General features: G+C 43.7%; 1 protein-coding gene across 4 annotated transcripts in view; it reads right to left on the bottom strand.

Annotated features, from left to right (window-relative positions):
• The window catches only part of LOC130282138 (lysosomal acid lipase/cholesteryl ester hydrolase-like), a 67,863-nt gene that overhangs the window by 17,297 nt on the left and 28,885 nt on the right, over positions 1-21,681 (bottom strand). For 3 of the 4 annotated variants that reach the window (XM_056530078.1, XM_056530075.1, XM_056530076.1), the window contains 3 exons: positions 18,450-18,591; positions 9,588-9,702; positions 120-318 (listed from right to left, as the gene is read on the bottom strand). In XM_056530078.1, coding sequence (XP_056386053.1) covers positions 120-318; positions 9,588-9,702; positions 18,450-18,584 — 449 coding nt within the window. In that variant the 5' untranslated portion in view covers positions 18,585-18,591. The remainder of the gene's footprint in view (positions 1-119; positions 319-9,587; positions 9,703-18,449; positions 18,592-21,681) is intronic. The other variant, XM_056530079.1, reaches the window with a different exon arrangement.

Genomic DNA, 21,681 nt, shown 5'->3' with positions numbered 1-21,681 from the left:
AGGCAGAAATGTAACTAAATACACATCAGGGAATATGTTCTGTAGAAATGATTACAGATGCTCTGTATAGCTCAAAACTGTGCAACGCTGCATTGCTCATGGCCATCACTAGTGCTTACCTGAATGTCCAAAATTCTTCCATATCTGCAGAAAGGGTCTTGTGTTTCCGTGACCAGGTATTTCCCCGGCTATTTCCCATCCACACATCATATCCTGCATCGGCCAGGATAAATCCCAAACTGTTGTTTGCTAGATCGGTGACCCAGTTACTTCCATCTGCAAGTAGGCCATGCTGCAAGAACACCACAGGCTTGGGCCCTAAGATGTAAGAGATGCACATAAAGCCATAAAAGTAATAGCTCAGACAGAAATATTTAAAATAAGGTCACATTTTGGGAAATTCAATAATAATATATATTTCCTTATTCCATAATAGATTCAACACACTAACTGATCATATACAACACTTAACTAACCTGACTAACATTGGTGGCATTATTTATTTTATCCTACCTATGATTTTAGGTTTTCTGATAAAAAATGTTATGGTGATAATTTTATTGTATTATTTGAAATTGTCATTATTGCATTGTTTTATCCAGCATACCGGGTACTTGCTCAGTTACCCTCGGTTTTCCCCATTTCATTTCTGTGTGCTGCACACACTGTTTTTCAGTATTATCATCAAGTCTTTGTGAATGTCAATAATGAAAACCTCAATGATTTTTATAGGTGATAAGTTATTTAGTCATCCACAGCAAAAAGCAAATTCAGTGGGGGGGGGGGGGTGGATAAATGCTGCAGGGGTCTTGGGGGGGGGGGGGGAGATAAATGATGCAGGTGTCTTGGGGGAGATAAATGCTGCAGGGGTCTTGGTGTGGGGGGGATAAATGCTGCAGGGGTCTTGGTGTGGGGAGGGATCAATGCCGCAGGGGTCTTGGGGGGGGATAAATGCTGCAGGGGTCTTGGTGTGGGGAGGGATCAATGCCGCAGGGGTCTTGGGGGGGGGGGATAAATGCTGCAGGAGTTTTGGGGGAGATAAAGGCTGCAGGGGTCTTGGGGTGGGGGGGGGAGAAATGCTGCAGGGGTCTTGGGGGGGATAAATGCTGCAGGGGTCTTGGGGGGAGATACATGCTGCAGGGGTCTTGGGGGGAGATGCATGCTGCAGGGGTCTTGGGGGGAGATGCATGCTGCAGGGGTCTTGGGGGGAGATGCATGCTGCAGGGGTCTTGGGGGGAGATGCATGCTGCAGGGGTCTTGGGGGGAGATGCATGCTGCAGGGGTCTTGGGGGGGGAGATGCATGATGCAGGGGTCTTGGGGGGAGAGATGCATGCTGCAGGGGTCTTGGGGGAGAGATGCATGCTGCAGGGGTCTTGGTGTGGGGGGGATAAATGCTGCAGGGGTCTTGGTGTGGGGGAAATAAGTGCTGCAGGGGTCTTGGGGTGGGGGGATTAATGCTGCAAGGGTCTTGGAATAGGGGGGGGGGAGATGAATGCTGCAGGGGTTATTGGGTGGGGGGTGTAGATGAATGCTGCAGGGGTCTGTGTGTGGAGGGGGAAGATGAATGATGCAGGGGTCTGGTCTTGGGGGGGGATGAATGATGCAAGGGTATTTGGGGGGGGGGGGGAGATGAATGATGCAGGGTAGGAAGTGTTAAGGTAGAAGGGGACAGAGGGGTCTGGGGGACAGAAAAGTGTAAAGATAAATAATGCAGGGGTCTTGGGGGGCAGAGGATTCTGCAGGAGAACTAAGGGGGCCCATTCAAATTGAGGACATTAATGGTTTTCTGCTGCTCTGTGCATACTGTAGAATCGCCACAGTGGAATTCCCCCAACAGAATGGAAGTACACCCAAAGAACAAACAGGTTCGTTCTTTAGGTGGACGTTCCATTCTGCTGGTGGAATTCCACCAGACTGCATTGTCATCTATAGAGATGGCGCACATCCGTGCAGTCCTACTGCCAATGGCTTTTGTAAAACATGCAGCAAGCGAACAGTCTGCCAACTAAATGTCCACAGTGTTGAGAAGCCATTAGGGGTCTGCAGGAGGAGGGGAAAATGGGTCTGGGGGGAGTACAGGGGTGGAATTCTGACAAACAGAGGAAACAGTGTCTGGCAGTATTATTTTTAGGGGTCATGATGTCTGGCAGGGTTATAATGATTATTGGTGTTATACAGGGGATGAGGATCTGCTAACAAAGTAACCAATGATGTCCGGGCATCAGACTCTGCAGAGAAGATGGAGCTGAAAGAAGACAAGGACCAGATGAAGAAGAAAAGTAAAGACAACAGAGAAGACGTCTCCTGTGAGAGTCATTATACAATTGTGTATTCTCCTGACTGTGCCATCAGAGCTGGAGTCACTTGTAATTTCTGCAGTGATGATGGGTGACACTGTACCCCAATCTGTAGTTGTCCAACTTTTACAAAACTACAACTCACATAATGCCTGAAGGTTTGCAACAGCTGGAGAGCCACTAAAACCGAGGTGATTTTAGAGTATGCAGCTCATTTTATTTTAATGGGTGTCTGACTGATGCGACCCCCACTGTTAAAAAAAAAAAAAAAAAAAAAAAAAAAAATGGGCTGCATAGTCTAATATGTGCGGGCCTAATTTTGCTCCCAGTCTATCCCTGGAAGTAAGTGTATTACAGGTATTTCCCAACCTTTAACTCTACAGTTGTTTCACAACTATAGCTCCCATCATGCTCTTCTGTCTGCATGATGGGAGTTGTAGTTTTGCAACAGCTGTAGAGTTCACATGGGGGCAGGCATAGGGGCATTGTTTATATGGGAGAGAGGCATCATGGCACAATTCATATGGGGGGGGGGGCAGGCTTAAATGGCAGTACTATACTCAGAAACAGGGTGTATGGAGGTATTATATCAGGCACTGTGTTTGACAGAATTATATTTAGGTACACAGCATGTAGTAGTATTATATTCAGGGGCGCAGTGTGCCAGTATTATACTAGGTCCCCGGGGCTCCGGTTCACGTGTAAAAAAGGTGTGTTCGAGCGCTCACTCCTGTAGAATAGCTTGGCTGGGATCGTGGCAGTAAGAAGTAGCCAGACACGGTTAAAGATATAATAACCGGATTTTATTTGTATAGATCACAGATAACGCGTTTCGAGGGGTGGGACCCCCTCTTCGTCAGATCAATGATGTGGCAGATGTGGGAGGCCACTAATTTATGCAAAAAAAGCCCGCGAAATTTAACAGCAATTACCGGGTACAGATTAAAATACAAATATGCATCTGTGCAATACAATTTCCACAGTATTGAAGATTTCTCAAATCCAAAGCAAAACATAAATTTAAATTAAAATTTAACACATATTACAATTAACATGAATGGTGCTTGGATGGCAGATCAAATAAGGTATTACTGCTATTAGCCTGGCCTTCCGTTCGGGGAGCTGAGCAAGTAGAAAAATCAAAGCGCCGCTCTCCATGTTGCGGCGTCATCTCAAAGATAGAGGCACAATTGGACCCTGGTCTTCCCCTGTATGGGAGACCCCTCATCCAGGTGCTCGGGGTAACAACTGGGGTAAAAAGAACAGCAGTTTTGTGACAACGTACTCCACGGGCCATTACAACATAAGGAAAATCCTACAAAAACATTGGAGTCTCCTCAAGAATGATCCCTACCTAAAAGAAATTTTACCTACCCAACCCCTACTAACATTTAGAAGAGCTCCTTCCCTCAGGAATATGCTGGCTCCAAGCCGTTTGAAAAGACAGAGGCCAGCTAAACGCATCACCACTGAGACCACTCTCAAAAAAGGTGTGTTCAAATGCGGCAAGAAGAGATGTCTCTGCTGCAACATCATAGCGGACCGGAACACTGATTTTAGAAGCAATCATACAGGGGAAACCTTTGAGCTACCATTCCATCTGACATGCCAATCCCAGTTCGTCATCTACCTTATCAACTGTTGCTGTGGGAAACAGTACGTGGGTCGAACCACTCAGAAATTACACCAAAGACTCAACCAGCACAGATGCAATATAAAAAAGGGATTTATGCTTCAAGGTTTGTCACGACACGTCACGACCAAACACAATGGGGCCACAGGAATTTCATCCATCCTGCCCATTGACTACATCCCAGCACATGTTACCAATCGCCTGGAAGCTCTGGGAAAGAAAGAGATGTATTGGATTTACAGACTAGAATCGCTCCAACCCCATGGGCTGAATGAGGCTACAGAGCTCATTCACGGAATGTGTCATCCTGCCCTCTTACCAATAAAGATGACCCCCACCAGCCCAGCAATCAACCAAAGAAGAATACATGGGAGGATGTGTGTACAACTGCGCATGTGTATATATATATATATATAAATATGTATGTATCAATGACATCAATATACACTACGGCACTACTGCATAGAATATGCTCTATTGCAATGCCGATGCCTGTGTTTGTTAAATCGGTCCAGCGCAGGATATGCGCTTCTACTATGAACTTTTTTGTAATTTGGGACATTTCCTCCCGAGCACCTGGATGAGGGGTCTCCCATACAGGGGAAGACCAGGGTCCAATTGTGCCTCTATCTTTGAGATGACGCCGCAACATGGAGAGCGGCGCTTTGATTTTTCTACTTGCTCAGCTCCCCGGACGGAAGGCCAGGCTTATAGCAGTAATACCTTATTTGATCTGCCATCCAAGCCCCATTCATGTTAATTGTAATATGTGTTAAATTTAAATTTAAATTTATGTTTTGCTTTGGATTTGAGACATCTTCAATACTGTGGAAATTGTATTGCACAGATACATATTTGTATTTTAATCTGTACCCGGTAATTGCTGTTAAATTTCGCGGGCTTTTTTTGCATAAATTAGTGGCCTCCCACATCTGCCACATCATTGATCTGACGAAGAGGGGGTCCCACCCCTCGAAACGCGTTATCTGTGATCTATACAAATAAAATCCGGTTATTATATCTTTAACCGTGTCCGGCTACTTCTTACTGCCACGATCCCAGCCAAGCTATTCTACAGGAGTGAGCGCTCGAACACACCTTTTTTACACGTGAACCGGAGCCCCGGGGATCTTCACCTCTTGCATTCTCCAGACGTCCAGGAATCCCAGGACGCCACGGTGTGAGCTGCACCCCCTGATTTCACTATTCCCTTTGCAACGGGATACAAGCGCGATATGGTGTTGTGCCCACTGCACAACACCAGAAGGTGAGCAAGTTTTTTTCACCTCTTTGTCTTCGTTCTATCTGAAAACTTTTACGGCACATTGTTGCGCTTCCCTTTTGTGTTTCCAATTTTTTCTGCATATTGAGTATTATACTAGGGGCATAGTGTGGGCAGTTGGAGAAAGATTAGGACTTAATAAATAATGTTTTACAGCAGGAAGCACCTATTTCTGGCATGGCACTGCGGCCACTAGGTGTGAACCAGGTCTTAGCGTTTAGCTTGGACCTTCACCAGATGGCAGACCTGGATAAGCGGACCCCTACTTAAAGTAGTTGAGTACCCCTGGTCTAGAGTAACAAATACAGAAATAGGGTAAGAATGTTTACCATAAGTGATACAAGTCACTGTAAAGTGGAAAAAATAAAATATAGAAATAAAAATAAAAAATAAAATAAAAAAATGGGCCAAATTCAAGGCCTAGACCAGTGTTTAACCAGGATGCCTGCAGCCTTTGGCTGTCCAATCATGCTGAAAGTTGTATTTTTCAACAGCTGGAGGCACCCTGGTTGGGAAACACTGGCTTAGACAATGGTGCAATGAGTAGAGCATTAGTTTACAATGTTTACAAAATTATTTATATGTAATATTATAATACTATTACATCTATGAGGAAAGCCAAAGACTAAAGACCACCTATTTCCATTGGAGAAATAAGGGTAGCCTCCTGGGATTAAAGCAGAGTACTGTTTGATTATAATTATTATCATTCATACCTTTTTTTCTGACTCAGCAACCCCTTTAACAGAAAAATACTAAGTTCATGTCATAAATTAAAGAATTATTATCATTTACAAAACTTAACATGTTGCAGGGACATGGCAAAAGTTTTGATTGGTCACGGTCTTATTGCCGAGAACACTATTGATTGTGAGATATAGCCAGATACAGCGCATAGCAACAGCGTGCTTTACTTCCCACCAAGGCGCTCAGCTCGTCCAAATATTAAAGTCTATGGAACCCATTACCTACAACCAGACAGTGCCAAGGCCCATATATATCTCACGATCAGTGCGTATCTTCTGCACTTTTATTCCAATTAATCCAAACTTTTGATATGTCCCTGCAATATGTCAAAAGTTTTCTATAATGTTAGTAACGCTTTGAAACTGTTAAGCATCGGAAGAACTGACAAGTTTGAGTATCAAAAAAAAAAAAAAAAGGGGTGCGCTCCTAGTGAAGATTATCAGGCAAACAATAAAATCTGCAAATAGTTGGCACCTTACCAAGGCATGATATGCTGAGGGCGCAACACCTATGATAGCATGGGCAATAAGTGGTCGGCAGCCTCCAGGTCCCTCCAAAAACCAAAGGCACCCACCAGTAACAACATCAGCAGGAGTGATGGGCAATCATTGCAGGAACAATGGGACATCAATAGGGGCACTTGTTCATAAGAAAAAGTGCATGAAAAGTTCAAGATAAAACAATGGGATTTATTGGGTAAAATTCTGATTTTACCTAATAAAGCCCATTGTTTTATCTTGGACTTTTCATGCACTTTTCCTTATGGTCAAGCGCCCCTATTGATGTCCCATTGTTCTTGCAATGATAGCCCATCACTCCTGCTGATGCGGAAATATAATGGAAGCATACGGGACATATTCCTATGGATAACACCACAATCCTCAGCAATATCAATGTCTAAAGAAGTTTTGCGCATTACTTTGTTGGTCTGTTGCAACACAGGATTTATTCAGTCTGCACTGTAACATCCTGGAACTGAAAGAAGTCTTATAATCTTTATTTAAACTGTAACTCGTCCAAAAACTAAATCACGACGCACAATAACAATGTTCCCATCTGTATAACCCTCACAGAAGCCAAGCTTTAAGTCACAAAGCTCACTGACACCACATTTCCAAAATACCCAACTTTCAAAGGCTTCACGATCCTTGAGAAAGAACCAAAGCTGACGGCTATAAAGTCTGAACATTTATTGTTGTGACTATAGCAGACGGGCTCAGCACTGAAGGCAGATGAAAGTCCTGTTCTGTCATCGTTCCTCAGAGAGTCTTGTAGTCACCCTCAGTTTCACACATTTCCAAATGAAACACTACGTTATTTCCAAGAACACGTTTGGTCATGGACATACTGTCCTAGCTGCAAGGAATCCTCATGTTAGGATGATGTTACTGTTGCGTCATAGTCCGGGGCCAAATGAGAACAGTACAGATGAAATCCTGTCCTTGTTAGCGGCCAACATGGGCATCTGTGTGAGGCCGAGTCACTGCACCAGATCAATGCACAGCATTTCACACTTCATTAACTCCCAGGGCAGGATGTACGTAAGGAACGAGAAAACAACAACAGCTAAAATGGAAAAGATAATTCCTACACATAAAAGAGATGTTATGGGCATGTATTCAAACAGGCTACTGTTTTAAGGGATGAAAGCCAGAAAATCTCAGTTAAAAAAAAAGACAGCTGCGCTCGAATACAGGCTGAGCATGAAAGGAAAGTCTTCTACATGCAAAGAAGGGGAGATGTGTGCCCAATTCTAACTGGAAAACTGACACATGGGTTCAATTCTGCCCTTGAGCAGCATAAAAAAATAAATAAAATAAAAATAAAAATAAAAACACTACAGAAATTAGGGCATAAACATAAACGGTCATTTATGCGGACAGTTTTCTGTAGAAAAATTGGTGAAACATTTAGCAGGCATGTGCAGAATATATCCAGTATTTTCAGCATACTCGCACATATAATGTCTCATTTTGTTTCATAAACTGCATTTTAAGGGGTTGACCTGCGACTGATCAAAACCTTAAGACCCTGTAAAAGTAAAGTGTACAAAAACCGTTTACAGTCTACTTTATGCTTTAAAACTACTTTTTTAATGCTTCAGCTTAAAATCTTCAAGGAGTACTGAATGGGAACTAATGTGTGGGGCTTCAGAGAAGGCACCCATGGTCACACTACAAGCCTCATTAATTCTTTTGTGTGCCTCTACTTCAATGGCCATGGCCATCGCCAAGTCTCCTTATCCCCTGCTGGCTGGAAGGTAGCATATACACCAGTGTTTCCCAACCAGGGTGCCTCCAGCTGTTGCAAAAGTACAACTCCAAACATGCCCGGACAGCCTTTGGCTGTCCGGGCATGTTGGGAGTTGTACTTTTGCAACAGCTGGAGGCACCCTGGTTGGGAAACACTAATATACACAATGGCACTGTACATAGCATTGCTTCTGCAGTGCCTGAATAAGCTATCTATTTTAACATTCCCCTTCCCAAAGCGCTAATATTTTGTGCCCAATTCATTACACATTCCTCCCACTACTTGTCATGGCTTTCTGTGTGTGTGTAGAGATATTATATAATAAAAAAAAATTATATAGCATTCTCAGCAGAAAGCTTCTCCATCCTCCCTTCCCAATAGGATCTGGTCACTGCCTACTATAAACCAGCACGTGTCATTACTTACTTAGGGTGGGTTCACACTACGTTTTGACGGTACAGGGACCGGATCCAGCTGAGGGGAGTGAAAACCGGGCTTTCCCGTATCCCAGCCGGATCCGGCCCCGATCTCATTCATTTGATAGTGACTCCAGTCGGCTCATTTTTGTCCCGCATCCGGTTTTGTGAACGGACCTAAAACCGTGGTGTACCGCGGTTTTAGTTCCGGTCAGAAAACCGGATATGGGGCAAAAATGAGCAGACCAGAGTCACTATCCGGTGACCGTATCATCAAAACATAGTGGGAACCCACCCTAAGGCATCAGAGGGGGCAGAAGTGCACAGACTAAGATCCCTGAAAGAGTAGGGGGCTGTAAGTATGTAATACTGATGTTTTGGTACTGCAATTTCTTTCTTACTTTTAACAATGAATTGAGGGATTGCTTATTTTTAGAGGATCTATTTGTTAAATTGCACTTTTAATCATGGAGTAGAGCCCCTTCAAGCCTGTAAAATAAGTAATGCATTTTTTATGTGCTTTATCGTAGCGGCAAAGAATAAGAGTTAATGTGGTCAAAAATATTTTAACAGAATAAGACTTGATTCACACATGCTCTTTTACATGCATATTTCAGTGGCGTAAAATGGTGTAAGCATTAAAAAAATATCAGAATTGCTGATTTTTGATCATATATCATTTTAACTGTAGGTACGCTGAAACAAAACCTATCAAAAAGGTTCTACACTGTTATTTTTTTCAATTTTGCCCCACAAATATTTTTTTTGTTTCGCTGTAGATTTTGTGGTAAAATGAGTGCTGTCAATACAAAAGTACAGTTGGTCATCCTGCATAAAACAAGCCCTTGTATGGCCCTGTAAGTAAAAAAAGGACTTATGAAGGCGAGAAGGAAAAAATGAAAGTGCAAAAATAAAAAACCGTTGAGTCCTCAAGGGGTTAAAGCTCATCCACACATACCTGTAAATGGATACTTGACACCATGGGGTATTCTGTTGATACTCAGGATATAGCCATCTTCAGTGATCACCTCATATTCCTCACTGGGATAGCCCTTGTATCTAACCAATTCACTCTGCAAGAATAAAATATATATAGTCCAGCAGGAGATATTAAAGCAGTTAAATAGCACAAAATACAAAGATTGTAAGATCAAAATTTGCAACTTAAAAGCCCCTTTAGATGACACATAAAAAACTCTCTATATAAGCCGATGAGAGCCGGCTATGACAGGTGCCAACACAGCCTTAGGCTAGGTTTGCACAAGGTATTTTGGGTGGTATTTTAGCCAAAACTAGAAAAATGGGTTCAGTCTTTGCTTTGGCAAAAAATACGGACAAAATGAAGATCAAATATTGGCCAAAATTCTATGATATTGTCACTGGCGGAGAGAAGAAGCCATGATTACCACAAGGGCTGTGTTAATGGCAACTCTTGTGAAAAACAGATACCAGAGTTGGCATTCAGATTTAAGGTAGGGTCACATGTAGGGTATACACTGCGTATTTCAGTGCTAGCAAAATCTATGGATGTTTCTTATTACTCCCATAGACTTTATTAGCACAGAAATATGCAAAGTCAAATATGCAGCATATACGCTACGTGTGACCTTACCTTTAAAAGTGGTACTCCGCTGCCTTAGCGTTAGGAACATTTTGTCCTGAATGCCAGGAGGGGGCGGTGGGGGACGTGCAGTCAAGGCCCTGCCCCCTCGTGACGTCACACCACGCCCCCTCAATGCAAGTCTATGGGAGGGGATGCGGCGGCCGCCACGTTCCCTCCCATAGACTTGCATGGAGGGTGTGTGGTGTGACGTCACGAGGGGGCGTGGCCGTGATGTCACGACCCCTGCACCTAGCGTTCCCAATGAACACTGGGTGCTGCACAGAGATCGCAGGGATCCCAAATGCCGGACCCCCCCCCCCCGATAAGACATCTTTTCCCCTATCCTTTTGATAGGGAATAAGATGTCTAGGGGCGGAGTACCCCTTTAACATCATTTCCATATGTTTAAGTCTCCAACCATTTTAATACAAAACTGATGCCTTTACATAAGGTTTAAAAAAGGAACCAGTCAGGTAAAAATACTGATTCCCTAAGTCTAGGTTAAATAGGTATTCCTTTCCAAAGAAGTTATCCCCTATCCTGATCAATCTAATCAGTGAGGGTCTGACCACTGGCACCTCTTCCATTCAAGAGAACGAGGACAAAGTTGTCCCTGGAATGCATGCACCATGTATGCAGGGACCAGCACTGAGCTCAGCAATGGTCAGTGGCCTCAGAGAATGGACGGAGCACTGCCACTTGTGGGGCACTCTTTTTTGCCCGTGTCCAGCTACTCTGCCTAGTAACAGATTTGTAATGCAGCTCATGCATCCAGGTGTTCTAACTTGGTGACAGAGAAGCAATATTCATTGTATTCACGGAAACTCATTACTTCATTGTGCAAATGGAACAAAGTGCAAAGTAGATAATGAAGATTCTTTAGTAACTCATGTATTTACTTTAAGGAGTTCAAGGATTTGTCTAGATCTGAAGAGCATTGGATAACATAATGGAATTTATGAAGTAATGCTTTAAAGTGAATCACCCACCAAGGAGCAAACACTATGGCCCAGATTTATCAAACTGTGTGAGAGAAAAAGTGGAGTAATTTTCCCACAGCGACCAATCACAGCTCAGGTAACGAGCTTAGGTAAAGTGAAAGCTGAGCTGTGATTGGTCACTGTGGGAAAATCTCTTCCCTTTTTCTCTCACATAGATTGATAAATCTAAGCCTATGGGGGAGATTTGTCATTGCTTTTAGAGCATTTTTTTTGGTCTATGTTTTTCGCACAGTTCAGGCGCAAGCAGCATATTTAGCGACTTTTATCCTTCTTTTGATATAGACAGTTTCACTCTTTTTACCTACCTGTAGAACTTTCTTTTTGACCATGCAGTGGCCACATATTTATCATTTGCGACTTTTGTCAAAAGTCGCTATTTTGTGCGCAAAGGTACTTTTTAGGTGCAAAGCTACACCACCTACCAGTAGGCATGAGAATCACTTCTACCTTCTGCAATTCAACCTTTAACCTCTTGTGGGCGACAGCGTCCCACTCCCCTTCTATGACACGTGCTCAGGAGCTGAGCGTGGGTAATAGCTGGGTGGTCCTGGCAGCTATCTGCCACCAGGACCCATCTCTAATACCAGACATCACCGATCACGGTGATGCCCGGCTTTAACCCCTTAGACACTGCAGTCAAATTTGACTGTAGCGTCTAAAATGCAAATAAAAATGTCCAGGCAGCTCTGTGAAATTAAGTAAAAACACCTAACCTCCCAAATTCAGGACCCGGGAAAGGGTCTACTTTCCTCCCTCACAAGCGTCTAGAAAAAGTGTATGTGGTAGAGCTTTTCCCACCACAGCAGAGCTGCGCAAAATTCATCATCCTGCTGCACCTTCTTGATAAGATGCACCTAGTCAAACCCACCACCCAAATAAATGTGGGGAAATAGTTCTACCGTAGACATTCTTTGATAAATAGTCTCAGAAGTAACAGTGTTAGTTGTGAATGCCAGGCGTGATTGCTAGGCTTGGAGGGGACATAAAGCTCCTAATAACACCCCCTATACATACACACCCATTTTGCAATAATTTCCCACCTATCTGACAATTTAGTGAAAAGTACAGATGGTCAGCCAAACAGTAAAATCCCTGAATCTAGGGCAGTGCTTCCCAACCAGATTGCCTCCAGCTGTTGCAAAACTACAACTCCCAGCATCCCCGGACAGCCTACACCATCCCCGGTTTTATAATTACCTGTTCCCGGTTTCCGCGCTACTTCTGGGTCCTGCTGCGTCCTGCGCTATTGCTGTGCTCTGCGCAATGACCAGTAACGTCCTCAACGCGACATCACCGTCAGTACACACAGTGACAGCTCAGGATGCCGTCGGAGCCAGAAGTAGCGCAGACCCGGGGAACAGGTAATTATAAAATCGGGGATGGGGGAGGCAATGGGGCAGCGGCAGTGGTTGGACTCAGGACTGTCAGGATAGGCAGGGGGGGCGGGGCCGCGGCGGTGGTTTGACTCAGGAGGACCCCAGGACAGGCTGGGGGAGAGAAGCGGGCGGTGGTGGTCTCTGGCCCCGCAAAAGCCGCTGCAGTTCATTGATTTAAAGTGCCTGCTTTAAATCATTGATCTGCAGCGGCTTCTGCGGGGCCAAGGGGGGAGAAATAGCCGATAACTTATACCGGAATATCGGTATAAGTTATCGGCTATCGGCCTTAACGTTCACAGATTATTGGTATCAGCCCTAAAAAAATAAATCAATATCGGTCGATCCCTACTAGGGACTAGGGGTTGACTGCCTACAGGTCCCCTTTCCTAGTTTTTAAAAGTAGAAACCATCTAAGGCTGAGTTCACACTACGTTTTTCAACTACGGTTCCCGCATACGTTTTCTATCAAAAAACGTATGGGAAAAAAACGGATGGAACAGTATGGGAAAAAGTAAACCGTATGAGTTTTTAAACAATATACTGTTTTTAAAAGTGCATACAGTTCCGTCCGTTTTTGTAGAGAAAAAAAACCCATAAGTTTTTTAAAATGTTGTCCATTTTTAATGGGAGGGGTCTTGGGTGGGGACTTTAGTATTCAAATGCGCATGTGCAAAGTAAAAACGTATACGTTTTTCCCGTATGGAACCGTATACATGTGCGTTTCCTTATTGACGTCCATGTCAAAAAAAAACGTATGCGGTTGCAGTACGGTTTTTAAACCGGAGTCAAAACTGTGGTTGACCACGATTTTGTCTCTGGTTTAAAAACCGTACTGCAACCGCATACGTTTTTTTAACATGGACGTCAAATGGAAACGCACATGTATACGGTTCTATACAGGAAAAACTTATACGTTTTTACTTTGCACATGCGCATTTGAATACTTAAGTCCCCACCCAAGACCCCTCCCATTAAAAATGGACAAAATTTTCAAAAACTTATGGGTTTTTTTTCTACAAAAACGGACGGAACAGTATGCACTTTTAAAAACAGTATACTGTTTAGAAACCCATACGCTTTACTTTTTCCCATACTGTTCCATCCGTTTTTTTTCCCATACGGTTTTTGATAGAAAATGTATGCGGGAACCATAGTTGAAAAACGTAGTGTGAACCCAGCCTAAACAAAACAAGAAAAACAAAACAAAGAAAAATTGTGTTTTTTTTAAATCTTTTTTGTAGAAAACTCTTTCCAATAGAATCTCTCAGAAGCAGCAGGCCATGTGTCAGTGTTCAATGCTGAGAAAATGGAATCCGTACTTTCATTTTTGTACTTCCCCATAGTAAAAAGCATGTAGATCACTGTAACAAATTAACTCTTAATCACTGTAACAAATTAACTTCCTATATATACCCTAAAAAAAACAAATCTAATCATTGTTCCTATTTTACTACATTAAAGACAAGAACAATAACCAATACTGTTTGGAAGTGAATGATCTATGAAATTCAAGACCGCACACTATCACTTATGCCACGTGCCCATACACCCGTGATATATAGTATGTGTATATACTTTTTAACCAGAATTTATGGTTAAGTTGCAATGTTACATGAATAAAAGAAAATAATGAGAAGTGACAAAGGAGTGTCCAAAGACTCAATGTATATGACTTTTATGACTTATAAAGTCCACATTTTCATCTGGATAGCTCTACACTCATACACAGCCAAACTCTACATATTAACAGCAGGGATAAAGCTTACCCATGAGTAACAACTTTTTATTGTTCTCTACAAAACATGTTGGATACATTGACTTAAAGGGGTAATCTAGGTTTTATTAACTTTTCATTATGCCTGTGATACAAGGTTATGTTTTAAAGGGGTATTCAGAATTTTTTTATTTTCTTTATTTGGCTGTGCTACAAGGGCTGTAAAGTTAGTATAGTTCATAAGTTATTGTCTGTATCTGTGTGTGATGGCTGGTCTCGCAATTCTTATGTAATCTTTACCCCTTTTTTGTCTTTTCATGCCCCCCCTCCCCCCTCATTCAGCATTTATCCAGAATCTGGATGACTGTTGTCTCGAGCCTTTTTCGGAATATGAAACAGTAAGTAATATTTATTAAGTCTGAATGTGATAACCAACCCCAGTTCAAGAGTAATTTCAAATAAGTTATTCTCTTTTTTTTTTTTTTTTTGCCAAACCATACAATGCCTCTCATTTTAGAACCAAAGTAGAAAAAATGCATAATGATAAGTACAGTATAAGATGGCCCTGCAGAAAATAAAGAACTTGAGGAAGTCACCATTTTTATCAAAGCTGCTCTTGCAGATAAAGAAGAAAAAAAAAAAAAAAAAAAAAAAAAAAGGAGTTGTCTCTTGATTTTCACTTTATCTGAGCTTCTTAAGGAGAAGGATAATATTAAGCCTTGTAGTATCGGAAGGCTGCTTTGATGAAGTTACGCCTAGATATTTAAAAGTTTTGGAAACCTGACAGCTATATTTTATCAACAAAGTTTTAATCCTATTATGTACTGGAAAAATTAAAGAGGTATTCCGGGCAAAAACATTTTATCCCCTATCCAAAAGGATAGGGGATACGATGTCTGATCACGGGGGGCCTGCTGCTGAGACCCCCCACAATCACCCTGCAGCACCCGCATTGTATGCGGGTGCTAAATCTCCAGTTTCTGAAACCTCTGGGTTTCCGGGACTGGGGACGACACACCACACCACGCCACGCCCCCTCCATTCATGTCTATGGGAGGGGGTGTGGCGTGACGTCACGTCCCCAGTCCCGGAAACCCGGAGGTTTTCCGAAACTGGAGATTTAGCACCCGCATACAATGCGGGTGCTGCAGGGAGATCGCGGGGGGTCTCAGCAGGCCCCCCGCGATCAGACATCTTATCCCCTATCCTTTGGATAGGGGATAAAATGTTTTTGCCCGGAATACACCTTTAAAGACTTTCTCAGATTTATTTTGATACCAGAATGTTTCCTGTTCTATCCCTTACACTGCTTTACAGAGAACAATCAACTCCATTACAAGAAATAACAATCCATCTGCATACAGGATCATTTTTTCATTGCACTGTATCAAAAGCCAAAAAAATATATCTAATTCAATAACTTAGGCCCATGGTTCCACCACTAAAGCCCCACATACAAATATATAATAAAATTCCAGATTTCGGCAGGACCTGATGATGTGTATAGCTGCCCGATCTCCCAACAGATGACACAGAGAAAGGGAAGGTTTGAGCATGTTGGATTTCAAAATGTTCCATCTGGTTCTTCTCAGAGAGATAAGCCACCGCCATAAGTCTGGTTGCGGCTTTCCCCATTTTACTCCATTTAAACAATGCCCATGTTTTATTCCATTTTTTCTAGGATGTTATGTGACAAAAAAAATTAATCTGCAATTTTTTGGGGTATTTTTTACTTTTACACCATTCATAGAATGGGATCATAAACATTATGTTTTAATAGTTTGGATATTTTCACAGGTTAACAGGCAAACAAACATGTTGTGGTCAGTTATGGGGACAGTGATTGTGAAGCTTAAAGGGGTACTCTGGAGAACTAAACCCATAGCCCATTCTTTCCCTCTCACCAACCTATTTATTTGTCTAAATATCAGTCATTTGCGATATATAGAGCAGTTTCCCTCTTTCAGCTGTCACTTACATGCAGGGAGTGAGAGAATTACGTAATTCACAGATCCTACTTGTCTTTGTGCAAACCCTTCAGTTAGACTAGCCTCCACCCTCATGGAAGGGAAACACGTGATTTCTGTCTTCACAGCCACACCTCCCCTCCCAGCGTGAGGATCTTGCCGGCAGAGAAGCCCAGTCTCCTCAGCACATAATGCTGCTCTTTTCCGGCTGTAGATCTAATCACTGACTGCTGCCATTCAGAGCGGAGAATAGCATGATCTATTGCTTTTTTTTTTTTTTTTGGGGGGGGGGGGGGGGGGGGAGGGATAATTTGAAAGAAAAAGACCTGTACAATGCTTTTATAACAACACAGCACATGCACACAGATAGTGAAAGGAATTGGCTGGCAGCCATTGCCCAAAGGTGCACAGACATCTGCAAGCAAGGAGAAAGACTATTCAGGAGACAAGAGGGGCCACAGGAGCAGCCAAAAACACATGGATAACTACAGGGAATTCAGAACAGGTATTGTGGTGGCTTTGGGTTGGGGCATATTTATTTTTCTTAACTTCCCAGAGCACCCCTTTAAGTGCTGTGACCACTATTAATCAAGGGACTTAAAGGAGATGTCCGGTGCAGACTTTTCCTATTCCATCCTGCCCGGGCTGCAAAGCAAAAAAAAAAAAAAAAAAAAAAAAAAAAGGAGAAAAACTTTCACTTACCTTCCAATGTTCCCCAGGAGCTCCGCAATAGCTGATCGGTCGGCTGTCTACTACCTACTTCCCTTAGGGTGCATGCACACTACGTTTCTTAAGATATGGGACCGTATACGGCTGGGGAGAGGGGGGCGGAGAGTCGGGGGTGGTGCAACCGCACGCTGTTATATGCGGTCCCGTATCTAATGTATTTCAATGAGCGACCGGAGTGAAACGCTGCCTCTGGTCGGCTCCATTTTGCCCCGTATATTGTCTCCCGACCGGACCTAAAAACGCTGTTCACTACGTTTGTATGTCCGGTCGGGAAACCGTATACGGGCCAAAACGGAGCCGATCGGAGGCAGCGTTTCACTCCGGTCGCTCACTGAAATACATTAGATACGGGACCGCTTATGGCAGCGTGCGGTTGCCCCGCCCCCGACTCTTCACACCCCTCTCTCCAGCCGTATACGGTCCTGTATCTTAAGAAACGTAGTGTGCATGCACCCTTAGCCTGGTACGTCACACATCGCTTCAGCTTATCATCGGCTACAGCGATGTCCTGCCTCAGCCAGTGATAGGCTGAAGTGCCGTGTGACGTACCGGGCTAAGGGAAGTAGGAAGTAGACAGCCCGGCCGACCGATTAGCTGTTGCCGAGCTCCAGGGGAACATAGGAAGGTAAGTGAAAGTTTGTTTTCTCTTTTTTTTGCAGCCCGGGCAGGATGGAATAGGAAAAGTCTGCACCGGACATCTCCTTTAAGGGGGTTAATGATTGAGAACAGCAGAATCACTGTTTTCTGTCACTGCTGATTTACAGACGATGAAGCAAGCGCAGTTGAAATGTATGTCCTAGTGAGTGAAGTGCCAGGGCACCAGGATGTACATTTACATCCAATGTCTTTAAGAGGTTAAAGAGTTATTCCAGCATGACTGCTCGGCACCCCCACTGCATCCAAAATGTTTTCCCCTTGCTGGAAAACCACTTTAAAAGGTGAACAGTAATGGAAACAAGAGGCCTTTTTGTCTGCTTTCTCTTTGGAAATAAAAAAGGGTCACATGTTCCAGATTTTGCTGACTTGGACTTTGCAATATTAATTTTAGAAGTAAAGTGTCTGATTATAAAACCATACCGAACAAGTTAGGCTATGTTCATACTAGGGGGTCAAGCCCTGGGAAATACGTGTGGGAACTCACCCAAGATTTCCACTAAAGGGCTGGTCCTGCAGGACTCCTGCTAATGGAAAGTGTCTCTGCTGCGGAAAAGGTGCAGAAACTCCATTCCCATGCGTTCCTGCAGGACTTTAGCCCTGTTCAAACTGCCGCCTGACCAGCAGCTCAAGTCATCTAACAGCCGAAACAGTGCAGCTACCCTGACAGACCCCTTTACAGGTCAATAGGCTTTGTTGAGTGCTGATAGATCCAGCTTACATAACTGTGGGCATAGCCTTGTTATGTCTCTTTACCCTGGTCATAGGTAACTTACAATATTCATGGTAGCTTCGGGATCAGCAGAATATAAGAAGTCCCCAACATCTCGTCTCACGTCTTTTTTTGGCACATCCAATGACTGTGTTGAAATTCCACAGATCAATATGGTCACAGCAGCCAACCACCACATCTTGGCACTGGTAAAATAATAAAAGAAAAACACATTACAACGGAGAACTCTACCAGCAAGACGGATTCGAAAGGGAGATACCGAAGCAGGAGAAGAGACAATTCAGGTACTTCCGATTCTCAGTCATGGGTCTGAAACATATTATACGTCAAGTATAAATTATTATTAAATATGGAAAGTTTTGCTGACATTTTTGGCCGTCCAGTCTGGCACCGACACTGTTCTGCGGTTAAACTGGAGCAGTAAATGACTGGCTGCAAAACTACAACTCCCAGTATGCTCGGACAGCCAAAGGCTGTCCGGGCATGCTGAGAGTTGTAGTTTTGCAACAGCTGGAGTCACCCTGGTTGGAAAACACTGCTGTACAGTGTAGAGGATTTTTGAATCATGGGTACACAACCCTTTCTGGTCTGAGGACCACTCTCAAGGGGTGCAAAAATACTTGAAGGGGTAGTTAGATTGGGGACATTTATGGTATATTTGGGGTATATGCCATGAATGCTCCTCTCTAGAGTGCCAAACAGCAGTGACAGAACTCCCATTTTCCTGATATATGGCATGCATGTCTTAGGTGGAAATAACCCTCAAAAAGTCTGCTGATGTACTGTGTATTAACTAGGGCATGGCATAATGGGGTTATGCATAACACAGAGATTGGAGAGGTACCAAAGGGAGAACTTCCCCCCCCCCCTTTAGGCCTGCCATAACTATGCCAATTACAGAATGGCAGCACTATCTTCTGACTGGTTGTGCACCCCTGTTTGACAACGCCATGTGATGATAATACCATAGGAAAAGGCTGCCATATGACAGAACATTCTGCTGCCAGCTCATGGAACATCTGATGTGTGGACTTTGATTTCCTTGTGCCTGTTCTCACCCATGACCCAGATCGCTCTAATATGAAAAGCGATCAGATAAATATACACAGAGGAAGTGCTAGAAATGCTTTTTCCAAATACGTAACAGAATGATCAACAAAAGGCAATTGTTTTAAAAATCATTGTCTAGGGAAAGAGGGTCCCACTGTCTGTATAATACCAGGAGGGTCAGCAGAGCTGCAGCAGCTGTGACTATGGCTTACAAAAGGGGCACCAACACAGGATCCACCTTACTATGACTTATAGAAGGGGCTCCAGCACAGGATCTACTTCACTAAGGCTTATAGAAGGGCTCCAGCACAGGATCTACTTCACTAAGGCTTATAGAAGGGGCTCCAGCACAGGATCTACTTCACTAAGGCTTATAGAAGGGGCTCCAGCACAGGATCTACTTCACTAAGGCTTATAGAAGGGGCTCCAGCACAGGATCTACTTCACTAAGGCTTATAGAAGGGGCTCCAGCACAGGATCTACTTCACTAAGGCTTATAGAAGGGCTCCAGCACAGGATCTACTTCACTAAGGCTTATAGAAGGGGCTCCAGCACAGGATCTACTTCACTAAGGCTTATAGAAGGGGCTCCAGAGCACAGGATCTACTTCACTAAGGCTTATAGAAGGGGCTCCAGAGCACAGGATCTACTTCACTAAGGCTTATAGAAGGGGCTCCAGAGCACAGGATCTACTTCACTAAGGCTTATAGAAGGGCTCCAGCACAGGATCTACTTCACTAAGGCTTATAGAAGGGGCTCCAGCACAGGATCTACTTCACTAAGGCTTATAGAAGGGGCTCCAGCACAGGATCTACTTCACTAAGGCTTATAGAAGGGGCTCCAGCACAGGATCTACTTCACTAAGGCTTATAGAAGGGCTCCAGCACAGGATCTACTTCACTAAGGCTTATAGAAGGGGCTCCAGCACAGGATCTACTTTACTAAGGCTTATAGAAGGGGCTCCAGCACAGGATCTACTTCACTAAGGCTTATAGAAGGGGCTCCAGCACAGGATCTACTTCACTAAGGCTTATAGAAGGGGCTCCAGCACAGGATCTACTTCACTAAGGCTTATAGAAGGGGCTCCAGCACAGGATCTACTTCACTAAGGCTTATAGAAGGGGCTCCAGCACAGGATCTACTTTACTAAGGCTTATAGAAGGGGCTCCAGCACAGGATCTACTTCACTAAGGCTTATAGAAGGGGCTCCAGCACAGGATCTACTTCACTAAGGCTTATAGAAGGGGCTCCAGCACAGGATTTACTTCACTATGGCTTTTAAAAAGGGGCTCCAACATAGGATTCATGTCCACTGTGGCACAGGATCTCCTACACTATGTGTGGTGACACAGTAAAGAAATCATATGCTATTCTATACTCCTGCCCATACTGTGAGGCCGATGCTGCTGCTCAATGTCCGTCATGGGTCCCCTCTACTTAGAACTCTCTATATTGCACTTACTAATGTCATGTTACATAAGAGTTCATATATTGTATTTTATAAGCACTGTTACCTTAAGAAATGTATTGTTGCTTAGGACCTTGTTGTTGGGAGAGTATACAAGGTGAACAGGTGACTTATCTACCCAATGGGATCACTCTAAATTGCCCCTTATATAGTGAGGTCAGGGTTCAGCTCTCTCTGTTGTAGCTGAGGTAGGGAAGAGAATCCTGAGGAGTTTGTCTGGTGTTCCTGAAGGTGACCTGAGGCTTAGTCCAGAAACCACACATCTTCTGAAAGTTAACCCCTGCACCGTGGGTGAAAGTCAAAGCCTGACAGTAGGAACTAAACATATTGGGGATTCTGCTGAAGTCCAGTCCAAGTAGTCAGTCAAGTCAGTCTGTTAAACGTGGGCTGCATCAGTCAACATACAACTACAAGTCCAAGCAAGCTGATAAGCTTCCCTATGTTCACCCTGCATCTCCTTAGTGCCAATCTGAGCTGTATGGACTTTAACACCTTGTCTACCTCAGTAAAGCATATCAGTTAACCGTAACCTTGCGTCAGAGTAATTATTTGCCTTGTGCCTGGCACAGGTGAAGCTGGTCTACTTCGGGTGGTGTATTGGTCAACCACGCTCTGGCATCACAAATAGGATAACACACACACACACACACACACAATACCTCATCCGACACCACTTAGGGCTTATAGAAGGGGTCCCAACAGAGGATCCACATCACAATTGTTTATAGAAGGGGGCCCCACACAGCATCTACATCCA

The sequence above is a fragment of the Hyla sarda genome, chromosome 7, assembly GCF_029499605.1.
Source record: "Hyla sarda isolate aHylSar1 chromosome 7, aHylSar1.hap1, whole genome shotgun sequence".
Classification (NCBI taxonomy): Eukaryota; Metazoa; Chordata; class Amphibia; order Anura; family Hylidae; genus Hyla; species Hyla sarda.
The sequence above is the reverse complement of the archived record's forward strand: the minus strand, read 5'-3'. Positions and strand labels throughout refer to the sequence as shown.